This window comes from Antedon bifida, chromosome 5, assembly GCF_963402885.1.
Source record: "Antedon bifida chromosome 5, ecAntBifi1.1, whole genome shotgun sequence".
Lineage (NCBI taxonomy): Eukaryota > Metazoa > Echinodermata > Crinoidea > Comatulida > Antedonidae > Antedon > Antedon bifida.
In genome coordinates this window covers 3,315,925-3,336,313 of record NC_136230.1, presented here as the reverse complement: position 1 = coordinate 3,336,313, position 20,389 = coordinate 3,315,925, and the positions used below count along the sequence as shown (strand labels likewise).

The following is a 20,389-nucleotide window of genomic DNA, read 5'->3' as shown; positions in this document are numbered from 1 at the left end:
ATAGAAAACAAAATAAAAAACATGTCATTCAATTGCCAGTACGCTACAATTTAATACCACAAACACAAACTTAATGCAAATATAGCTACTAATTCACTTGTTGCTCGACAGGTTACATACAATTCAATACAATGCAGTGATCAGCAGTTACTCTACAAACACATAAGTAGAAGGAATTTCTTTCTTAAATATTTAGAATGAATTGAGTAATAATAATTTACCATACTGACAGGTAGTATGGAAATAGTTAAATATATTTGCCTGTGTTTTAATTACACTTGGCATAGGCAAGACTCTATTCGGACTTACAATGTAAAAATAAGTTCTTTAGTGTGTGTCCACACTGTTCATAATGCTACTTTGCTTCATCAGAGACTCAAACTTAAATGAGCTTTCGTCATTTTGCAAAAACAACTGGGTGAGTAAACCAGTAATTTCATTGGTTAATAAATATTTCTTATAGATTTTTTTTCAATATCAATTTTTTTTAATGATTCCATTATTAACTTTACAACAGTTATACTCCGTTTTCGCAAAATGTTCTAATTTCGGAGACAACTTGGGCAGCAGTGACAAAATAACCACTCTTTACATGCCTTACAGTTTACTCAAATCATTATCCAATTCTATGAGATATTATGTTAAAATCCCACATAGTGGAAACAATATGGTATTATAATACATGATATTTTCCCTCATAAATACATGATACATTTTATACTAATATAACCATTAATTTAATATTAACAGCATATGGTAATATAATAACAGTGTACTAATATAAATGATAAAGGATACTATTAATACTATACAATGTTCTAATATGTAAATTACACTAAAAATGATATGAGAAAAGATACATTTTTTTGTAATATCAATAAATGGGATGAACACCAGTGATAGATAAGTAATTTTTAGATTACCCAATACTATTTATAATTAGTTTCGTTTGTATTTAAATATATCTGTTCACTTAGATTACCCAAGAATATTTAGTTTTTGTTGTAATTATATATATATATATATATATATATATCTGTTTTTCTATTTTTCTCATTCTCACAGATTTCCTCATCTTTATCGTTTCAAATTAATTAATTAAATTTCAGTATATCACCGGGCGGTTTAGAATTAATGTTCTTTGCCTGATTTGTTTATATATATATCTGTGATATATTTGTTTTGTTCACTTTATCAGTTTGTAAATGGTGTCCCTGACAAGCATTTTGCTTTCTAGATGATGCCACTATTTTTGGAAATAAATGTTGTTTATGATTATGATAATATTGACAATAATGACCAAAAAAAAGTAGAATATGGTAATATATTATTCTACAGAAGATTTGGTTTACGACAACTTATGACATCATATGGATGTACTATTCATATGTTTGATTTGTCAGTTGTTATCAAGTCATCGGACCCAATTTGGTTGATTCTAGGTCCAGGTTTTTGTTATCACATACATTCATATTTGAATCTTTTTTGGTCATTGTAAAAACAAATGTAAATCGATTTTACAGAGCTGGACAATGACATGGAAAAATTACATAATGCATAGTCCTATTTTGTGGCACATCAAAAGTTTTGTAATAGTTGGGCAATAACAGCAAATATATTTAAGGAAAAGAATATTAATTAAAATTTCTCAAATAAGTAGTAAATTGCGTTGATCTATAGACCATCTTATATTAATATAGTAAATGATAAGTTTATGGTTTAAATATGATATGTTAAAACAGGGAAATCCCAACCAATCTCTACAATATAAAATATTGTTAGTAATTTATTTAACATGAAATAATTATGGAATAAATTTAAAACGGAATTTACAAACGTTGTTGAATGTGTGATTGCTTTCACTAAGTTGTAAAAATTGCCAGAGAGAGATTCAGTTAATATGCTTAACACAATTGTCATTAAATTACAACATTTAGAAGTCAGATGCAAATATAATTTCCTGCAAACACTAAAAATTGAAAACAAACATTAACTTATCTAACATCACGTAGGAATGGTCAATTGCATCCAAAGAGATTATATAATGTACTAGAGCTAGAACTAGTGTTTTAAAGGAGGTACTACCCAAAATGACAGCTGTTTTTGAGTTGTGATTATAAGGAGTTCACTCTCTAGTAAATTATATAATCTCTTTGATAGCACCCTATCTAAAAACTACAAAAACATAGTAATAAATAATGATAAGCCATGACACTGTGAACTGGTGCAGAACAGCAGGCTATACATTTGTGAACACCCTATTAAGGTTCACCTCTATTAAGGGACACCTCTATTATAGGACACCCCTATTAAGGGACACCTCTATTAAGGGACACCTCTATTATTACAACCTAATAAGGGACATTATTATCAGACCCTGATCAGAAAACCCATAAGTGATCACATACGATGATGTCCATACTATGATTAATTTAATGCACAATGAATGATCACAGCGATCACAACAAGTTATGATTACCTTATTATGATGATCACAAATAAAGACAACCAGTGGCTTGATTAATAAGCAAATATAAAATACAAATTTAAAGAAATTATTTACTATAGTGAATACATCGCAGTAAACGCAGATGATCACAGTAAACAGATGCCGATCACAAACCACCATTTTGATCACAATATCCAATCAAGGTGATCCCAATGGTCCTATTCATGATCAATAATTTAATATGATTAATATTTCGTCCAACAATAATTCACTCAATTTGGAGAGCTTGTCCACACCTATACATGATATGCTGGGATTTTTAAACTCTAAACATTTAATATACATATATTAATGCACCTTTATTGAAACACTCTCATAGGCCTAATAAGAAAATATAAACTCTACAGGCGAAATTTGATCCTAATTGTTGCTTTATCTTATCTAAAAATAAATCATTATGTTTTTGAACTTTTAAACTATATTTATGAAGTTGTATCTAAAAAATAATATTTGAAAATTCTATTGTTAATCATTAGGTTGTAAATATGAAAATAACATATATATATATTATTGCAAAAACAAATTTAAAAAGTATCTGCAATGGTAAAATTTAAAATCTTATCGGCGATTGAATATTGAGATTTAAATTATTATTTTTTTTCCTACTGAAATAATTGTAGAACAGTAAATTCACATTTGTAATCTCCAACAATTACCTTTCAGGTATAAAAATAGAAGCTGGTCACTTACAGCACCTAGATGTCAAGATTATGACATCATGATGATGTCACAGACGATATCACAAAAACTTATGACATCATCTCTGCTTCAAATTATGACATAAAAATGACATTACAACATACAAAATTATATAATTTATAACATAAACATTGACATCATCATGACATTGATTACATCCCATATTACATTATGACATCACCCATGAACCATGACATCACATGTAGCCTCATCTATGACATCACATATGACATCACTGTGAACTATGACATAACCATTAAAACTCACAAACTATCACTGAAACATTGAATTTTAAAATCTTTAAAATTAAGTTAAAGTTGACACTAGACAATTTTAGTGTAAGCTTGTATATAATAATATTTGTGAAATGTGCGGTCATTCACGCTAAACAACTTTAAGCTTCGGTTCCCTCTCCCTCGACGCCTTTCAAACGAAGACGGGCAAAATCTTCAAAGATTAAATCATCATCCTCGTCTTGCCGAGTTGGTTCCACGCTAGAAAAAAAAAGTACAGATTAGTTCGCTGATGAAGAAACATAATATTGGTTGGAACACCACACCCTTTTTAACCATGATATTGGTTGGCACACCATACCCTTTTCAACCATGATATTGGTTGGCACACCATACCCTTTTCAACCATGATATTGGTTGGCACACCATACCGTTTTCAAACATGATATTGGTTGGCACACCATAACCTTTTCAACCATGATATTGGTTGGCACACTATACCCTTTTCAACCATGATATTGGTTGGCACACCATACCCTTTTCAACCATTATATTTTTGGCACACCATACCCAAAAAGCCCATTCCACTACACAAATAAAAAAAAATGTGCATAAAAAGATGTAACATGAATGTACTATGACACTATGATCTTTCTTTGATAAATTAAAACTCATTCAAACATATTACTCTAAACATATCAATACAATATATGAATGATCATAAAACTGTGCACCAATTTGGTCTGACAAAAACTACTCATTTATGTGACAATATTAACACAAGAAAAATGTGTTCAAATTTACCACCTACCAAGAAACAACATCTGAACATCTATTTGTTGAAAAAACATTTGTGTCTATTTGTGTCCTCAAATAAAGTGAGTTTTAAATACGGAAATACATGTGACTTGTGACAATGATGATCAGTGTTGAAAAATTGATGACAATGTTATAACATGCAAACATTTTGAGGATGACCGGCCTGTCTGTAGTGGCCTTATGATACTGTAGAAAATCCACTGTATAGCAATTCTACATTAATAAGTCTAGTCAATACAACATTTGAGTTAATACTGTTTGTCATTCCCACCAACCCCCTCACCACCCAACAGCTGTTGTTCACAAAACATACACACTATCTACAACATGTGTTCATAATAATATAGCATTGTGTTGCTAATATATCAGGACAAGTCAACAAATATTCTCAAAATACAATTATGTGGAGAAGTGTACAACATTGAGCACAATCTATTGCAACTGTAGAATGACATTAACAAAGTGTGACACCTACTCAATCTATTTCATTTTCAGATATTAAATCACAAAGTTAAGTGCATGGTTTCTGTGAGTGATAAATAAATAGTCCTTTGTCGGGAAATGAATAAATTACAATAAGGTTCTAGCATATAATAAAGACCAGGGTTCAACTCCTGGTAAGAACTCCCTGTCCACTCAGCTGTAAATGAGTACCAAGTTGAAAAATATTAGGGTGGATAAGGAGGCACAGAAAGGAACTACCAAGGCTGTACCAAGGCTAGTAAAATGACCTCCTAACAGCTCATTTCCTACGTTCAAAATGAGTAGGGCTTTACCTTTAATCTAAAAGGCAAAGGCTTGGCTTTTGTGCAGACAAAAAATGTAATACAATCTGTGCTTGTTTTTTTACACTAATCTTTTTGTCGAGCTTTTACAATATTCCAATTAATATTATCCTATACACAGAAAATGTACACGAAGAAGAACAGCAACATGCAACAATAATCTACCTGTTAGATATCATGCCACATGACATCGTCTTTCCAACGCAATATTTATTTGCTCTTTTATTAGGATCATGCCTACATATGATCGGGTTAACAACAATTTCAAATAAAGAAGAGTATACCATTAGTAAAAGAAAAAGGGTTAAACATGCTATAACTAAAGCTCTGTCTACACTATCAAACTCGTTAGACAAAAAAATGTGATGTGCCCAAATATGGTAGTGATATGCTTAAATATGGTAGTGATATGACATCATCATGTCCATATATGGGCACATCACATTTTTTGTCACATAAAATTTGATAGTGTAGACAAAGCTTAAACGATTTAACCTTTCTCAAATGGGATGCACAAACTGCTACATATTAGATCAATCGCATTTCATAAAATTTATGAAGATTATATAAAATAAAATAAAGAATAAACAGAATCAATTTCACAATACATTCAGGATTGACCAAATTAGTATACCATGCTTAACGCTCTGTCTACACTATCAAACTTTGTGTGAAAAAAAAATGATGTTCACATATATGGACATGATGATCATCATCACTACCATAATCGGGCACATCAAATTTTGTTGTCAAACTAGTTTGATAGTGTAGACAGAGCTTAAAAGAAAAGAAGGACGCAGGACAAGTTTCAAAATTATTGGATTAATTATCAAGACTATTTTCCTAAAACAAAATCTCTGTAAAAAATATTTGTTATACTTATTACTAAGCCTGAAGACGTCCTCTACATTTTGAAAGAAGGTTAAAATGGATTTAAAATTATTTACAAACCTGGAGTCGAATTGAATGAGGTTTGTATCAAGAGGGGGCACTTCCTGCTCTTTGCTTGTATCTGAAAAAAGCAAAATATTTAAATTTTATTTCACATACATCTAGCAGCACAAAAGTTACCAATTATAGGATGGATAAACTATATCATGCTTATAGATTAAAGATAAAGATTTATATGAGTCCAAGGGAGTACTGTAGAAAGAGTTGCGAGTTACAACCCCGACACTAGGTCAGAATGCACCTGGACCTTCGGATTGGCAAGCATGTTGTTTAGGGTGAAAGCTACCCCTTTTGACGGCTAAAATAAAATTATCATATCTTTGCTATCTATTTATTTTTGAGAGACAACATTCTTGGATGTACCCCTGATTGACACTATCAAACTTTATGTGACAACAAAATGTGATGTGCCCATATATCCCATATATGGACATGATGGCATATCATTACCATATTTGGGTACATCACACTTTTTTTTTTCAAACTAGTTTGATAGTGTAGACAGAGCGAATAACAGTGAATGTGATTAGCAATCTTTGATAATAGGCCTAAATACCTGGTGTTTCTGTTTCGTCAGTAGCTGTCGGCACTGGTTTCTCAAATTCTTCTTGAGGCTTCGGATGACTGAGTGTAAATGGTAACTCAACAGACAAATCACTATAAAAAAATAATATACAGTACTATTATTGAGCAAACTTCATATAACATACAAAAATCATTCCAATTTTATTTTAAGTGTGATTTATTTAGTGAGCTTTTTCTTTTTGATTTATTATGTCTTATCAACTGCTATGTGTACATTGAGCCATAGTTATAGTTCACTTATTTATGATTCAGCCTAAATTCCAATCAATGTTCGATAATACATTATGTCTTGGTTAATTGAACACATGTAATAAGATAGTATAATTATAAAAGAATATTCAGTATTTCATCAGATGATGATTATAGGCCTGGTTACACCAGGGTTGTGTGAGCTACAAAGAGCTAGGCTTAGCACAATAAGAGAAGCATGTTAATATGACAACCTAGAGCAAAATGTTCATACGTACCCTCCATATGCCACTACTAGTTTCACCTTCACTTTATATTGTACTATTATTCCCAGATTTTCTTTATGGCTTTCTTCCCGCAATCTGAAAAATAAAAACATTTAATTCTTTTACTGTATTTACAAGTTAATTAAGTATTTTGAGTCTTGTATTTGTTCTACTGCAGTAAATATTAATGTGATGATGTAATGTCCAAATATGGTAGTGATATGCCCAAATATGGAAGTGATATAACATCATCATGTCCATATTTGGGCACATCACATTTTTTTGTCACATCCAAGTTTCATAGTGTAGACAGAGCTTTATAAACCTAATCTAAATACGTTATTGCAGTAAACGCATTCGGAAACGTGTGAGGGCGCAACATACTTACATGGTTGATGATGCTAAGTTTGTATCCTCGTGTTTTAGTTTTCCATCCAATGCTAGGCCACGTTTATCTCTATTATCATCCAACAATGGAGTGATATAAAACACTTTAGACAACGTCTGACTTGGTTTGATTGGTAAGCCATCAGATGCACTATAAAACAATTGTGAATATTAATTATTTCAAGGGTATATTAATAAATCTAGTCTCTAGTATAATTGGTTTCTATAATGTACATTATGCTTTCTATTATGTACAGTAGTTGATAGACTTCAGAAGTTTAGAATATTGTCATCGAGTAAAGATACATTTTTTTTTCACATAATAGTTATTCACTTTGACCAAAGACTGGATCAGAAAAAACAATTATTCACCTGAAAAAATGTAATTTAAAGCAAAAAAATACTTTTTGTTAAAATTAAACATTTCTTTTTATAAGTGAAATAATTGTTGTATTTGTTTTTTTTTACAGAAGTGAATAACTTTATTAAAACTGCAAAATGGCCTATTTAAAGTCTGATTTTATTAATCTTCATTTTCCATGTTTTTGGGGGACAATACATCTTTAATAAAAAGTTGATTACACATAGAAACAACAACAAACTCACGACTCTGTTTCAAAGACAGCTACTGGGCATTTATACTGTGCAGTTGAGAAGAGGCAGATGTCCGCAAACTGGCGTACCGCTATACGAATCTTCTTCACCGTTTTATTTGAATTGTTAGTTATTTGAACATTTACAGCAATGCTTTCCCCATGGTAATACATCTAAAAGATAAGAATGCTCATTTAATCTGTTTTATGTTAAACGTTGTGAATCTAAAAACGTACCACCTTTAATTATTTTTTTTTGTTTTTATATATTTAGGCAAATTGCCATGGATAAGAGATTTCATTCACTATTCCTCTTAAAGGTGGCAATCCCGTTCACAAGACAAACATATACACAAGATGCTCTACATCAACAAAGTCTTATTACAAGTCTTTGGGAATGGAGATTGTCATTAAAAAAAATCCTGACATATGACAGGCTTGAACCCAGGACCCTTGGATTGGTAGCCAAGCATCATAACCACCAGGCCACAACCTTCAAACAGTGGCTTTTCATTATATAATAGAATCCCTCTTTTGTGACACACCTATGCAGGGGACACATCTATGAGGAGGCACTTCGTAGGGGTTCTACAGTGCTTACCTCTTTATCTAATGAGCATTCGAGGTGAAGAGGTGCCGGGCTCATCATAAACTCTTTGCTCTCCTCTGCGGTGGGCTGTGGTCCTGTCTTGTCCGGGGCATACGTTACTTTACGGATTGCCAAACTTACAGAATTTCTCTTATGCGGTTTATCGTCTATTGTTTCTGTCAATAAAAAGCAGAATATGAAGATTAGATAAAAGACTGTATCAACTGGTGATGTTTAAATATATAAAAATGCCTAAAGCTCTGTCTACACTATCAAACTAGTTTGAAAAAAAAGTGTTATGTGCTCAAATATGGTAGTGATATGACATCATCATGTCTATGGGCACATCACATTTTTTTGCCACATAAAGTTTGATAGTGTCGACAGAGCTTTAGATGAAAACAATTAGCAATGCTCAAATTATTGATGTACAATTCGGAAGTTTTTATGCACAATATATCTTTAGTTTTTGATATGGTAAAGGATGTAAAAAATAAGTACCTGCAACATATGTTTTGAGTTCATAATCAACACCACAAGGTTTGCCGGTATCACCTGGTGCTGGTTGCAATGTTACCGATGATGGTGAGTTCTGTGGTAACTGTCAATTGAGAATTTAGTGTATTGAATTAAACAGCTAAAACAATTAATATCTTCTAGCTTTATTTACATTGTCCAATCCAGATATGTGTATCTCTGAATTATGTATAATAAAGTGACTTCAAAATTGTTAATGCAATACACAAGAAAATATTTATACGATAAGAAAGAGCATTTGTACGGTTGTTCCTTATACAATTTTTTTCCAATTGTACCCGTCCATACAAATGGGGTTTCAAAATTACTCGAATCATACTGGCAAGGTATTAAACTACATTAGAAAACTTGAAAAGGGGAAGGAAAGGGGTGTGGTATCTTTCCTAGTGATTAGTAATACTATAATTAGTATCAGTATAATCTTTAAACGGTGGACTTTATTAAAATCCATGTACTGTACTGTAAACAAAAAGACACACAGTATTCAATATACACGGCAAAATCTGAGTCTTCCTTACCTGAAAACAAAACGGGTAAGCGCTCGAGCCCAGCTTCTTAATCAGTCGTTCTTGTAAGCGTGTCAAAGGTTTCTGTTCATCTGGAATCGGTGGGTACACCTGCATGGAGGCTAGGAATAAATCTTTACGAAACGTGAGACCGAGAACATCAAGGTCTTCTCTGCCATATCGGAATGCTGCTAACACGTGTGCAAATACTTTGCGATCTTTTAAATATTCATGATCTACGAGAACCACGCCATCTAGAAAACAAATACTGCTTGATTAATTAAAATAGAATGAAAGATCATATAGAAAAAACAGCAAATTCTGTTACTAATCAATTTTTGCTTAATATCTGTATAGATTAGTAGAAGTAGAACCTTTGGGACCCAAAAAGTGTCCCCTTAATAAGGATGTCCCCTGAATAGGTCATAGTGTTAAAGCAGTATTAGTTGGCAGAATTTTGCAAAGTATTGTTCTAGCTTTGTATGTTTGTTTGTTTGTTAGCAAAATAGCACCTTTTCAAGTTCACCTTTTCATCATCTGAATTGTTCAGTGTAAATAGGTATATATTTAGAGAACATGCCTATTGAAATTCAAGAAAATCGGTTCATAATAACTTCACAAATAAAAAAATGTGTAATCTTTTATTATGGCCGAAATACAGTACAGTATTTTGCCAAGCACTTCACTCAGTTTCTGAGTGCTTTCATTTCTGCTTGTTTGTTTCACAGAAGAGATGTCCCCTGAATAGGGGTGTACCAAAGGAAGTACTTCTATTAATTAAATAATTTAGATTTGCGTACTGTGTGATAGAATGCACTACCCATGTGTTACATCTTTTACATGGATCCAATCAAGAAAAAGAAAAAAAAAAAGTATGATTTGTTTTATTAACTGTTCTTACAAAAACGAACCCATAATTTCTTTTTTTTTTAAATATGCAAAAAATACAAGATAAGATAATAAAAAATATCGACGCAGGTGTACAGAGTGTGCCATTCAAAATTAAACAGACATTTGCTCATGCTCACAATGGACTTTGTAATAATGTCAGTTACAAAAAAAAAAATTGTATTCATTAAAAAACCATCTGATGAAAGTAACAATTATTGAAAATATTCAAAAGCATGTTGTGAACAGATTTTGACAAATTTCAGACATATGTTAAAATTATTTCAATCAATTCTAAGATTGTGAGTGGGCGTATTTGAAAAGCTATTAAATTCTAAATTATCAAATTATAACATACTCTGAAAAAAAGATAAAAATTGTAAACAGCACAATTGTTTTAGGATTTAATTGTTTGGTCTTATTAATAGCCAATTTGCAAAACTGGCAATTATGGCAAGCCAAGAGTGCATTTAACAGGACACAATAAATGTTCTACAATTTCATTGCCAGATGGGTTATACTGTAGTATGAGGTAAAATTATGTAATTTTCATATTTATCATCAATTATGATGGCATAAAAAAATGCAAATATTCATTGGCAATTACAAAAGAAACATATTTACATGGTAGCAAGTCGTATTTTAATTCGTAATATTTTCTCTTATTTCTTAGCCATTACAGACTTGGGTACGATAATTGCAGCCATTATTACTACAACTACATATTTTGGGTAAATATTTTCACCACTAATTATAGAAAATCTCATTAAAATATTTTAAAATTATGGAATTTGTATCGAAAGTAATCAACATTCAAATCTGTGCTAATTATATGATGGTTATATGATGAAATTGTAATGAATAAATTAACTTGTAATCGTAAAGATTAGAGGAAATAAACTGGTTAATCTGATGTACTTACCAACTGGATCGATGTGCGTTAGATGGTCAACAAAATCTCGTTTACCCAAGTAAGTTGTAATCTAAAAAACATACAAACCAATATTTAGAAATGTGGAAAAATACTGAAAAAAATCATGTATAGAATAGCTTAAAGTAGATCACAATTTGAGATGAATATGAAGTTTTGCATTTGAATTTTTGAATGTCTTTATTGGTAATTAATAATGTATAAAGGCATTTACAACATAGAAATAAAACAAAAACAAAGATTTGTATGAGAAGTGAGAATACGAAAAAGTGAAGAAATGAAGGAGATGAATAGGTAAAGGAATGGGAGAATAGGAAGAGGAAAGGAAATAGAGGAATAAGAAAAGGAAAAATAGGAATTGAGGAAGAATTTTGGGAATGGATTTGGAAAAAAGGAAGATGGAAAGAAAATAGGAAATTAGGGAAGAGGAGTTAGAATTAGGAAATGGTGAAAAGCAAATAGGCAAAGAAGAAGAAAAAGAAAAAAAAAATAAGAGGAAGAAAGAGGAAGGAAGTCAAGCAGCTGGAAACATGGAGCTCAACAGAAGGTTAATCAGGGAGTTGAAAAGTAGGAAGATAATTACGATCAAAATGAAAAATCAGGAGGATCAAAGGTGAACGTAAGTAGGAGGAAAACAAATATAGATGAAGAGCAGAGCATACATAAAGCTTTGTCTACACTATGTTATGTGCCCATATATGGACATGATGATGTCATATCACTACCATATTTGGGTATACTTAGGCACATCACACTTTTTTTTGTTAAACTAGCTGGATAGTGTAAACAGAACTTAAGAGGAGAAAGATCAAAAGGTTGAGGATGAAGACAGATGAATACAGCTACTGTACTACACACGACCATTAATTATTAATACTATATATTGTAATTATGTACTAATATCTTTAAGGTCATTATTTCCATTTAAGGTTTAATAATCAGAATGTCAGCAAATACTAAACATAAATATTTATGAATTTTGTAATTAATATTGTAAACTGATCGGTGGATACCGATGCCAAAACAAGTCCCGCATTTTATGTAATCAACGTTTTTTCTCTCATTTAAAGCCATCAGGACTAGTATTGAAATGTTCATTATTGGAAAGTCGCAAGGCCACAATATGAATTTAGTCATTGTGTCTTGTACAGATAGCTTAACATAGTCCATAAAAGCTTTAATGGATTAAGCGCTGTTCTAATTCTATCGGACCTAATAATAATAACGTATGAGAAAGAAGCACATTTTTAAATAGTGTATACTTTTTTTTTACATGATGTTTTGTATCAAGCAAGGACAGATCCCTTGACAACCAATACGAAATTATGAATTTTTAACAAATAATCTTTTTTTTTTGCCATTTAACTATCAGTATAATCTGGCTTCTAGTAATAAATATATGTGAATATTACTGTAATCGTCGTAAGATTTGATGCAATCAAAAATGAAAAGTTACAGTAACTTCTATTAAACTTAAATATAAAATGTGTCTTTAATGGTTACCATTACGAATGAGTGAGTGCTTCTTTTGGGGGCTACTGTAACCCCACCTCCCTCTCAAATTTATTATTAGTGACCTTTCCCGTTTCAGAAATCATGGAATCACCCATTAAGTTTTTTTTTCATTTTGTTGCCTCCAATGATTCAAATCCTCCATAATACGACATGTGTTGTGCCACTGTATACTCTGGCTGTTGATATGTTTACAACAATAATATTTACAATAAATAATGTTTGTGTTATATTGCTTGTCAACAGTGGTGCTTGTCAATACAAATGATTAAACAAACCTAACAATGAAATATTATGTGAACACTGTATATAAATACTAAATGTCTTTATACTTGAAATAAGCTGTAGCAATGAAATTATATAATGATAATCTAAAAATAGCTGTTTTATTATATGATGACGTTAGCAGTCAAATCCTTCTTAAACACTAGTTGACATTTTTAATGTTCCAAAAATGGTATAATAGATTTAAAGAATTCATTTAAGACTTCACATTTGATTTGAAATATCTCGAAAAATAAAATAATTAACTGTTACCATGGGTCGAAGGCAAATACAATGGTTAGGGAATTATTGTAAACAAATGTAATAAAATATAATTTATTTTGTCACTATTCTGTCTTGTTTGTACTGTAGCTCTGAAATGGAACGCTGTTTTAAGGTCACATCAACCACAGTGAAAAATAGGCCATTCATCAACAGATAGCTGTTCGGGAGGTGTGTTGTCAGAAATCTAGGAAATTAATAAAGAGTGGAAAACTCTTCAATCTTAAAACACGATTTCAGAGTGTGCTGCATGAATTTATTGCTAATAATAATTGCCTTTATTGCAAAGAAAATGCACTAACAACATTTTACAGACAGGAAATTTATCATCTCAAATTTAAGTGTCTGTTACAGTAAAATTATACTGGTATCTTTATATACTAGATTTCCAAGTTTGATGGTTTAATATGCAGTGACCGTATTCACAAATCACATTTTAAGTAAAAACATTTCCATCACACTTAAGTGAGATATTCCACATAATATTAAGCATTTTACATAAGCTAATTAATATTTCCCTTTAGTGGTATTAATAATAAAAGTACTATTTTAAAGGTTTTTATGTGTTTCTCTGTAGCCCAAGTGCTCAGTGGCCATATTACCTATTACACTTCGAGAAAACACTTAAAAAAAGTATATAATGTGAACACTACTGAAGTGAAATATTTATTGACTTTATTAATGATATAATTGTCCCCCCTGAAAAAAATGTTTTTGTTGTTGAATATGCCATTTTAATAGTCAAATAATAGTTATTCACTTTCACCAAAAATTGGATTGAAAAAAAAATTATTTACCTGAAAAAACTATAATTTATTTTTAAAGCAAAAAATGGAAGTCAATGGATTGGTTGAATTTAACTGATTTTGTTTGTCTTTTTATAAGTGAAAACTTTGTTTTTTGGGGGTTTTTTCTACGGAAATGAATGACCTATTGCAAGTCTGATTTTATCAATTTTCATTTTTCATGATTTTGGGGGACAATACATCTTAAAGCGAAATGGCCACTTGGTTCTACTGTATGGCAGTCTTTTATAACCAAAAACAATTAGCTATATAAACTTAAAGAGATTGTTGCTATGCTAAAATAGAGGGAAGGAACTTTATGAGATTTATACATGAAAAATGAAAAATCCTTATTTATTATAATAAAACCTTATTGTATTATATTTATTATTATAATTTTTAAAAACTTTTCACCTGTGTTATATTTAGATTCGCACAGGTGTGAACAATCTCACTTAACTACTTATTCCTCCTGATGAGTTTCAAGATCTAATTTAAGCCTATAGTACAAGATGAGTGCTAAAACAAACCAGACTAGTGGTAACCTTATGCTCCGTAACAGTCGGTACATTGAGAGTAAAGGACCTGGGAACCTAATCTCATTTAACATCAGTGGCTTAAAGATATTTTCCCCCTAAACAAATAATTTTGTAAAATTATTTTTGTTAAATATGCCATTTTAATGTCACAAAGTAGTTATTCACTTTGACCAAAAACTGGATCTAAAAAAATATTTTCCTAAAAAAATGTAATTTAAAGAAAAAAATAGTCAAATTGTCTGTCAGACAATTAATTTTTGGTTAAATTTAACTGTTTATGTTGTCTTTTTATAAGTGAAATCGTAATTTTTTTTCGTTTTTGTTTATGGAAGTAAATTATAACTTCATTACTGCAAAATGGCCTATTCAAAGTCTGGTTTTATTAATCTTTATTTTTCATGTTTTTGGGGGACAATACATCTTTATTGGCATTGTCTACATATATTATAAAGCACACGAATTTCAATTTTTCTCTTTTTACTAAGATTCATTTTTAACCTCCAGATTCTTTTCGCATCACTCCTTTAGGCAGTTATATTCAAGAGAATGCAAACATTAGGAAACAGTTACCATACGGTAGCTTATAGTTACTACGGTTGAAATATTGGGTATTTGGAAACTCAGACTAGGCAAAAGAGTGTCTATGAAAACATTTGCTGATAAATATTGAGATGCATGTAGACAGTAGTATTGTGAGATGAGAGGCGGTTTTTTGTAAATCCCACAGCTTTGATTGAATTCTGACAAGGGAATTGCTATATTTCCATAAACTGCTTGCTTGTTATACTTGAGTATAATCCCACCCCTAATTTCCCCACAAATTTCATTCATTCATCAGTGGAAAATTACTTCCATTTATTGTCATTTGCATATAAAATAGAAATTATGTTTGCTCTGAGATATACAAAAGCAGATATATTGAAAAACTAAAAAAACAATTACAAAGTGTCACATCACTCTTGTATGGTAATACTGACAAGCATTCAGTGCCCGAATGAATAAAAGCTGTTACGAAACCTTACTAGGTACTACAGTATAGTGTATTGTTTGAGAGAAAAAAAAAGGTTGTTGGAAAGGATGAAAAAAATAAAAATTGACCTTTAACATTATATAAGTCTGAAATATATCTTTCTTTATATTGCTTTATTTACATACCTTTCCATTTGGACTACTCTTCTTAAAAACTCTGTCAAGAAAAAAAGAAAACATCAAATTTAAATTAAAACTCATTTAAATCATTTTAAAATAACTAGTTGGAGGTACACACCTATTTGGTGACAGTGGCTTAGGCTGCTTTTGTGCTTTCCTGGCAGCTAATGACTATAATTTTATATTTTAGACTTGTGTCATGTTTGTTTAATTTGTTGATTTGTATTATATTTTGTAAAATGTATCTTTTGCCTGAATAAATAATAATAATAATAATAATAGTGGCACTATAGAGATATTATATGTAGTATAGTTCACTATAATATCTCTATGGTGGTACTGAATCTTGGTGTTTTATCAATTCCAGAGTGTTATGTTCGAATCCTGTTATAGTCAATTGTTTGTCATGGTTATAACTATTGTATTATTTACTGACATGTGTATATTATATTACATTTTGATTAATAATTTCATTTTGATATATGAGTTGCCATACAATGTCTTCCTTCATATAATTACATCAATCATAAAGAAACTACTTCAGGTCGAAGGTCATCGTAAATTATATCTTTAAGTATCTACCAACAAACAGGCAATAAATTAAACAAGTAATATCGTATCCATGGATATGATACAAAAGATATTGAAATACAACGTCTCAATTTGAAATTAAGAATATGATATAAAACTAATGACAACAGAGCTTTACAAAACATGTTATTAAAAAATCCAGAAAACTCAATCAACTTTTACTAAATTTAGCGGAAAATTGTAAAGAAAAAGTACAGTACATCATTTTTTCAATAGTAATTAAAAAAAGAATAAATAAAAGGAAATATAATCAAAAAACGCTTTCCTCACTCCTGAGGATGATCAAAGTATATTGATCGAAACGTCGAGAAACTCAACAGTTTTTTTCTGAACTATATACAGAATATGTGGTGTACCGCAAACTTTATATCTACTGATTTCGCCATGCAAACCTTCAAACAATATATTCTTCTGTACATATTACAATCAATCTGATACATAAAGGATAAAACATAATCATGCACTTTAACACACACTTTCTATTATCGTTGTATTGTTCAAAATATGCACAAAAGTATACACTACTCCAGGAACCATTAATAGCTTTAAAATCATTGAAAAACAAACAAACAGAAATATTCTGTATTCTGTATTCTCAAAACATAGGTTTAAATTGATTGATCATGATCAACTTAATAGTAATGTGCAAAAGCATGGATTAGTACAAAATGTGCCAAGTTAAATTAAACATGCTAAAGCATTCACCAGACTCCTCAACACAATTTTGGCAGAGTTTTTGTCAACTGGCGACACAATACTTATAGGTCATAGTTCATTAGTCAAGTTCTGGATCAGGAACCATGTTGATTACTGATAAACTATGATTTAAAAAGTGTTAAATTTGAAAATTATACAATTTTATTTTTTTTTTTTTTGTAGTATATGAAGTTATACAGTAAATCATAAGAGAAAATAAGTACTGTATTTAGAGGAAGTGGGCCTGTGTATGTGGTGGTACTGTATCTGTAATACAGGATTTTGTTCTTACATGAATGTTAAAAAAATTGATCAATAAAGAAAAAGCCATGATGTCCTGCTTATTAAGGTTATAAAAAAATAAAACAAACACACTGTTTTTGGTTTTGTAATGTTAATGTTTCACATTGGCTACCGGTTCTTTCAACCATGATAATCCTAATATGCCCTTCACTAACAAACTAGGTAGGCATACCTACCTGAAACCAAAGTGTATCATTTTTATATACCTTCAAATGGAAGTTTGATACGGTCCCTTACTACTTAATTTACAATTAATATCTTTCCAAATGACCTGGTAGGTTTCTTAATTTAGTTTTATGAGTTGTCCATAATGCTGGAAAATTTGGCCAATAATAAAGCACTATCTATTTAATTTATATAATATGTCTATATACCAGAAGTAACATTGTTTGCATAATAAAGGCTACAGGTTTGACAGCCACAAGAAGGTACTGTGTACAGTAGATCAGATCAAGAATGTTACTTTAAACCCAACACACATTTTGGAATGACTACACAAGTTGGAGGCATTTTATACATTTAGGGAACTTTCAAATTGTGATGATCTGGGATCCTAGTTACTTAACGTAATCAAATGTAATCTATTGAGCGTATGCAGTGACATTATAAGGTACTTCAACTTGTCGCGACCTAGGAACTTGTTACACCATTGTGTACATACATGTGAGGGCATTGTGGCTTGCTTCCTCACTGGATATTTGCCGAGATAATTTCGGCAGATTCTATGTCAACCAAACATAAATAGTTTATACATGTGTGAAATTCAAAAGCTCCCTATGACAAAAATAAGATGTAAAATAAAAGTACCGTATATCCTATAGAATCCCACCCACCTAGAACACAAAATTGGGCCGACTTTGGGAGGTGGAACTATACCGGGGAAATTCTGCTTCAGGAAAAAAAAATTATTAGTAAGCATTTCTTGTAAAAACTCATGTGAACTAGTGACAGAACTACATCCAGACCAAAAGTCAATACTGGGACTATACTCGGAGATATGCCTGTCTGTGAAATCAGACATAAAGTATGGGGTGGGATTAGACCCGAAGTGGGATTATACCCGAGGATATACGTTAACAGTAAAAGTAACACCAAATATGGTATGAAAATAGAAACATACACATCATATCCACACAAAAAAACCTCGGCCACAAATCAGTTTGATTTACAGCCATTTTTTAGAATCCTAATTAAGAACTTCAAACTGGCTGCCAGTCATTAAAGAGATATCTTTTTTACTATTGTGAATTTTTAACAAACTAATTAGCCTGTTAATTGGATAGTAACAATAATCACATTCGTTTAATTTAAGATCAATTACCTGCTGTATGAATTTATAGTAAGTTTTTTAGCTAAATAATGAAATTTTACAAAATTCGGAACTCTCTTTAAACCAGAATTTTTAGACCTCAAATTATTTCCGGACTACTGTATAAGTACAGTACAAACGAGGGCATTGTTAGGCACTCATAAAAGAGCTTTTACTGTACACTACTTAAAAACATATCTGACAATCGTCTTTTCTGGGAAAGAAAACACTTTTTTTTCTCCTCAAATAATTTTTTTATTATTCTTCAGTACACTTTAAATAACCTTAGCAACTAATACTATTAAAGCAAGGATTACAATCAACCAATGAGAAAGAAGTAAAGAGTGTCTTGTTAAATCAATAATATCATAGAGACGTTTTTATGATCACATACTTCACATACAAAGATCAGTTTTACAATTATCACATGGCACAAACAATTTTTGCTAACAATCGGCAAAAACACATTCACAGCTGATTAGTTTACTGTACTTATTACGAACATTTGAAAAAAATTAAAAGAATAAATATTTGATTTATTTGATCAAACTGATACAAAGATCAGTTTTACAATTATCACATGGCCAGAACAATTTTTGCTAACAATCGGCAAAAACACATTCACAATCACAGCTGATTAGTTACTAACTACAAACATTTGAAAAAAATCAAATGAATATTTGATTAATTTGATAAAAATGATTTGATTTTCTGAAATATGAATACTGTAACTTCTATAAAGCTCTGTCTACACTATCAAACTTTATGTGACAACAAAATGTGATGCGCCCATGTATGGACATGATGATGTCATATCACTATCATATTTGGGCACATCACACTTTTTTTGTCAAACTAGTTTGATAGTGTAGACAGACCTTATGGGTTTTCCGTCAGGCTTGACCAATTCACATGAGAGTGTCCACTTAATAGGGCCTAGGTGTTCTAAAGAGGAGTACTTTATTAATAAGAATATACAGGTACAATAATTATAATTAATTTGTAATTCTATCAGCGCATTTGAAATTCACAGGTTGATCCAAATTTATGTAGTCAGTTTGCGAGTTGCCTCACACCGACTTGGGTCGGCCTACACAGTAAACAGGTTGATTCAAGTTTATGTTGTTGTCAGTTTGATAGTTGCCTCACACTGACTACATAGAAAAGCGTGTAAACCTATGACATACTGTGGCTTGATCATGTGTGGCATCATTTGGGTCTTCTAACCATGGTATACTGTACCTCCATGTTCTAACTAGCTTGTTAATAGAGTACTAGCAGCCATCACAGAAAATAAACGAATTTATAGATATAAATTGACGTCCTAAATTTCAAATCATAAAACAAATATGGTGTTGGTAGTATACGACTGCAGCTTACCTAGATTGGTAAACATTGGTCTAGAAGAATGCTACAATTTGTAATATAAAAATTCATTAAACCCTCCTATCCGACAATAAATAATAATTAATTAATAATTCCATAAAAAACA

General features: G+C 30.9%; 1 protein-coding gene across 2 annotated transcripts in view; it reads right to left on the bottom strand.

Moving 5' to 3' along the window:
- Window positions 1-32: 32 nt before the first annotated feature.
- LOC144842879 (beta-arrestin-1-like) overlaps window positions 33-20,389 on the bottom strand; it is a 37,076-nt gene continuing 16,719 nt past the window's right edge. Inside the window, exons 3-14 of one of the 2 annotated variants that reach the window (XM_078699453.1) lie at window positions 16,005-16,035; window positions 11,459-11,519; window positions 9,661-9,902; window positions 9,107-9,206; window positions 8,618-8,781; window positions 8,030-8,190; window positions 7,425-7,574; window positions 7,049-7,132; window positions 6,553-6,653; window positions 5,997-6,057; window positions 5,211-5,282; window positions 33-3,702 (exon numbers count right to left, since the gene is read on the bottom strand). In XM_078699453.1, coding sequence (XP_078555579.1) covers window positions 3,603-3,702; window positions 5,211-5,282; window positions 5,997-6,057; window positions 6,553-6,653; window positions 7,049-7,132; window positions 7,425-7,574; window positions 8,030-8,190; window positions 8,618-8,781; window positions 9,107-9,206; window positions 9,661-9,902; window positions 11,459-11,519; window positions 16,005-16,035 — 1,327 coding nt within the window. In that variant the 3' untranslated portion in view covers window positions 33-3,602. The remainder of the gene's footprint in view (window positions 3,703-5,210; window positions 5,283-5,996; window positions 6,058-6,552; window positions 6,654-7,048; window positions 7,133-7,424; window positions 7,575-8,029; window positions 8,191-8,617; window positions 8,782-9,106; window positions 9,207-9,660; window positions 9,903-11,458; window positions 11,520-16,004; window positions 16,036-20,389) is intronic. The other variant, XM_078699454.1, reaches the window with a different exon arrangement.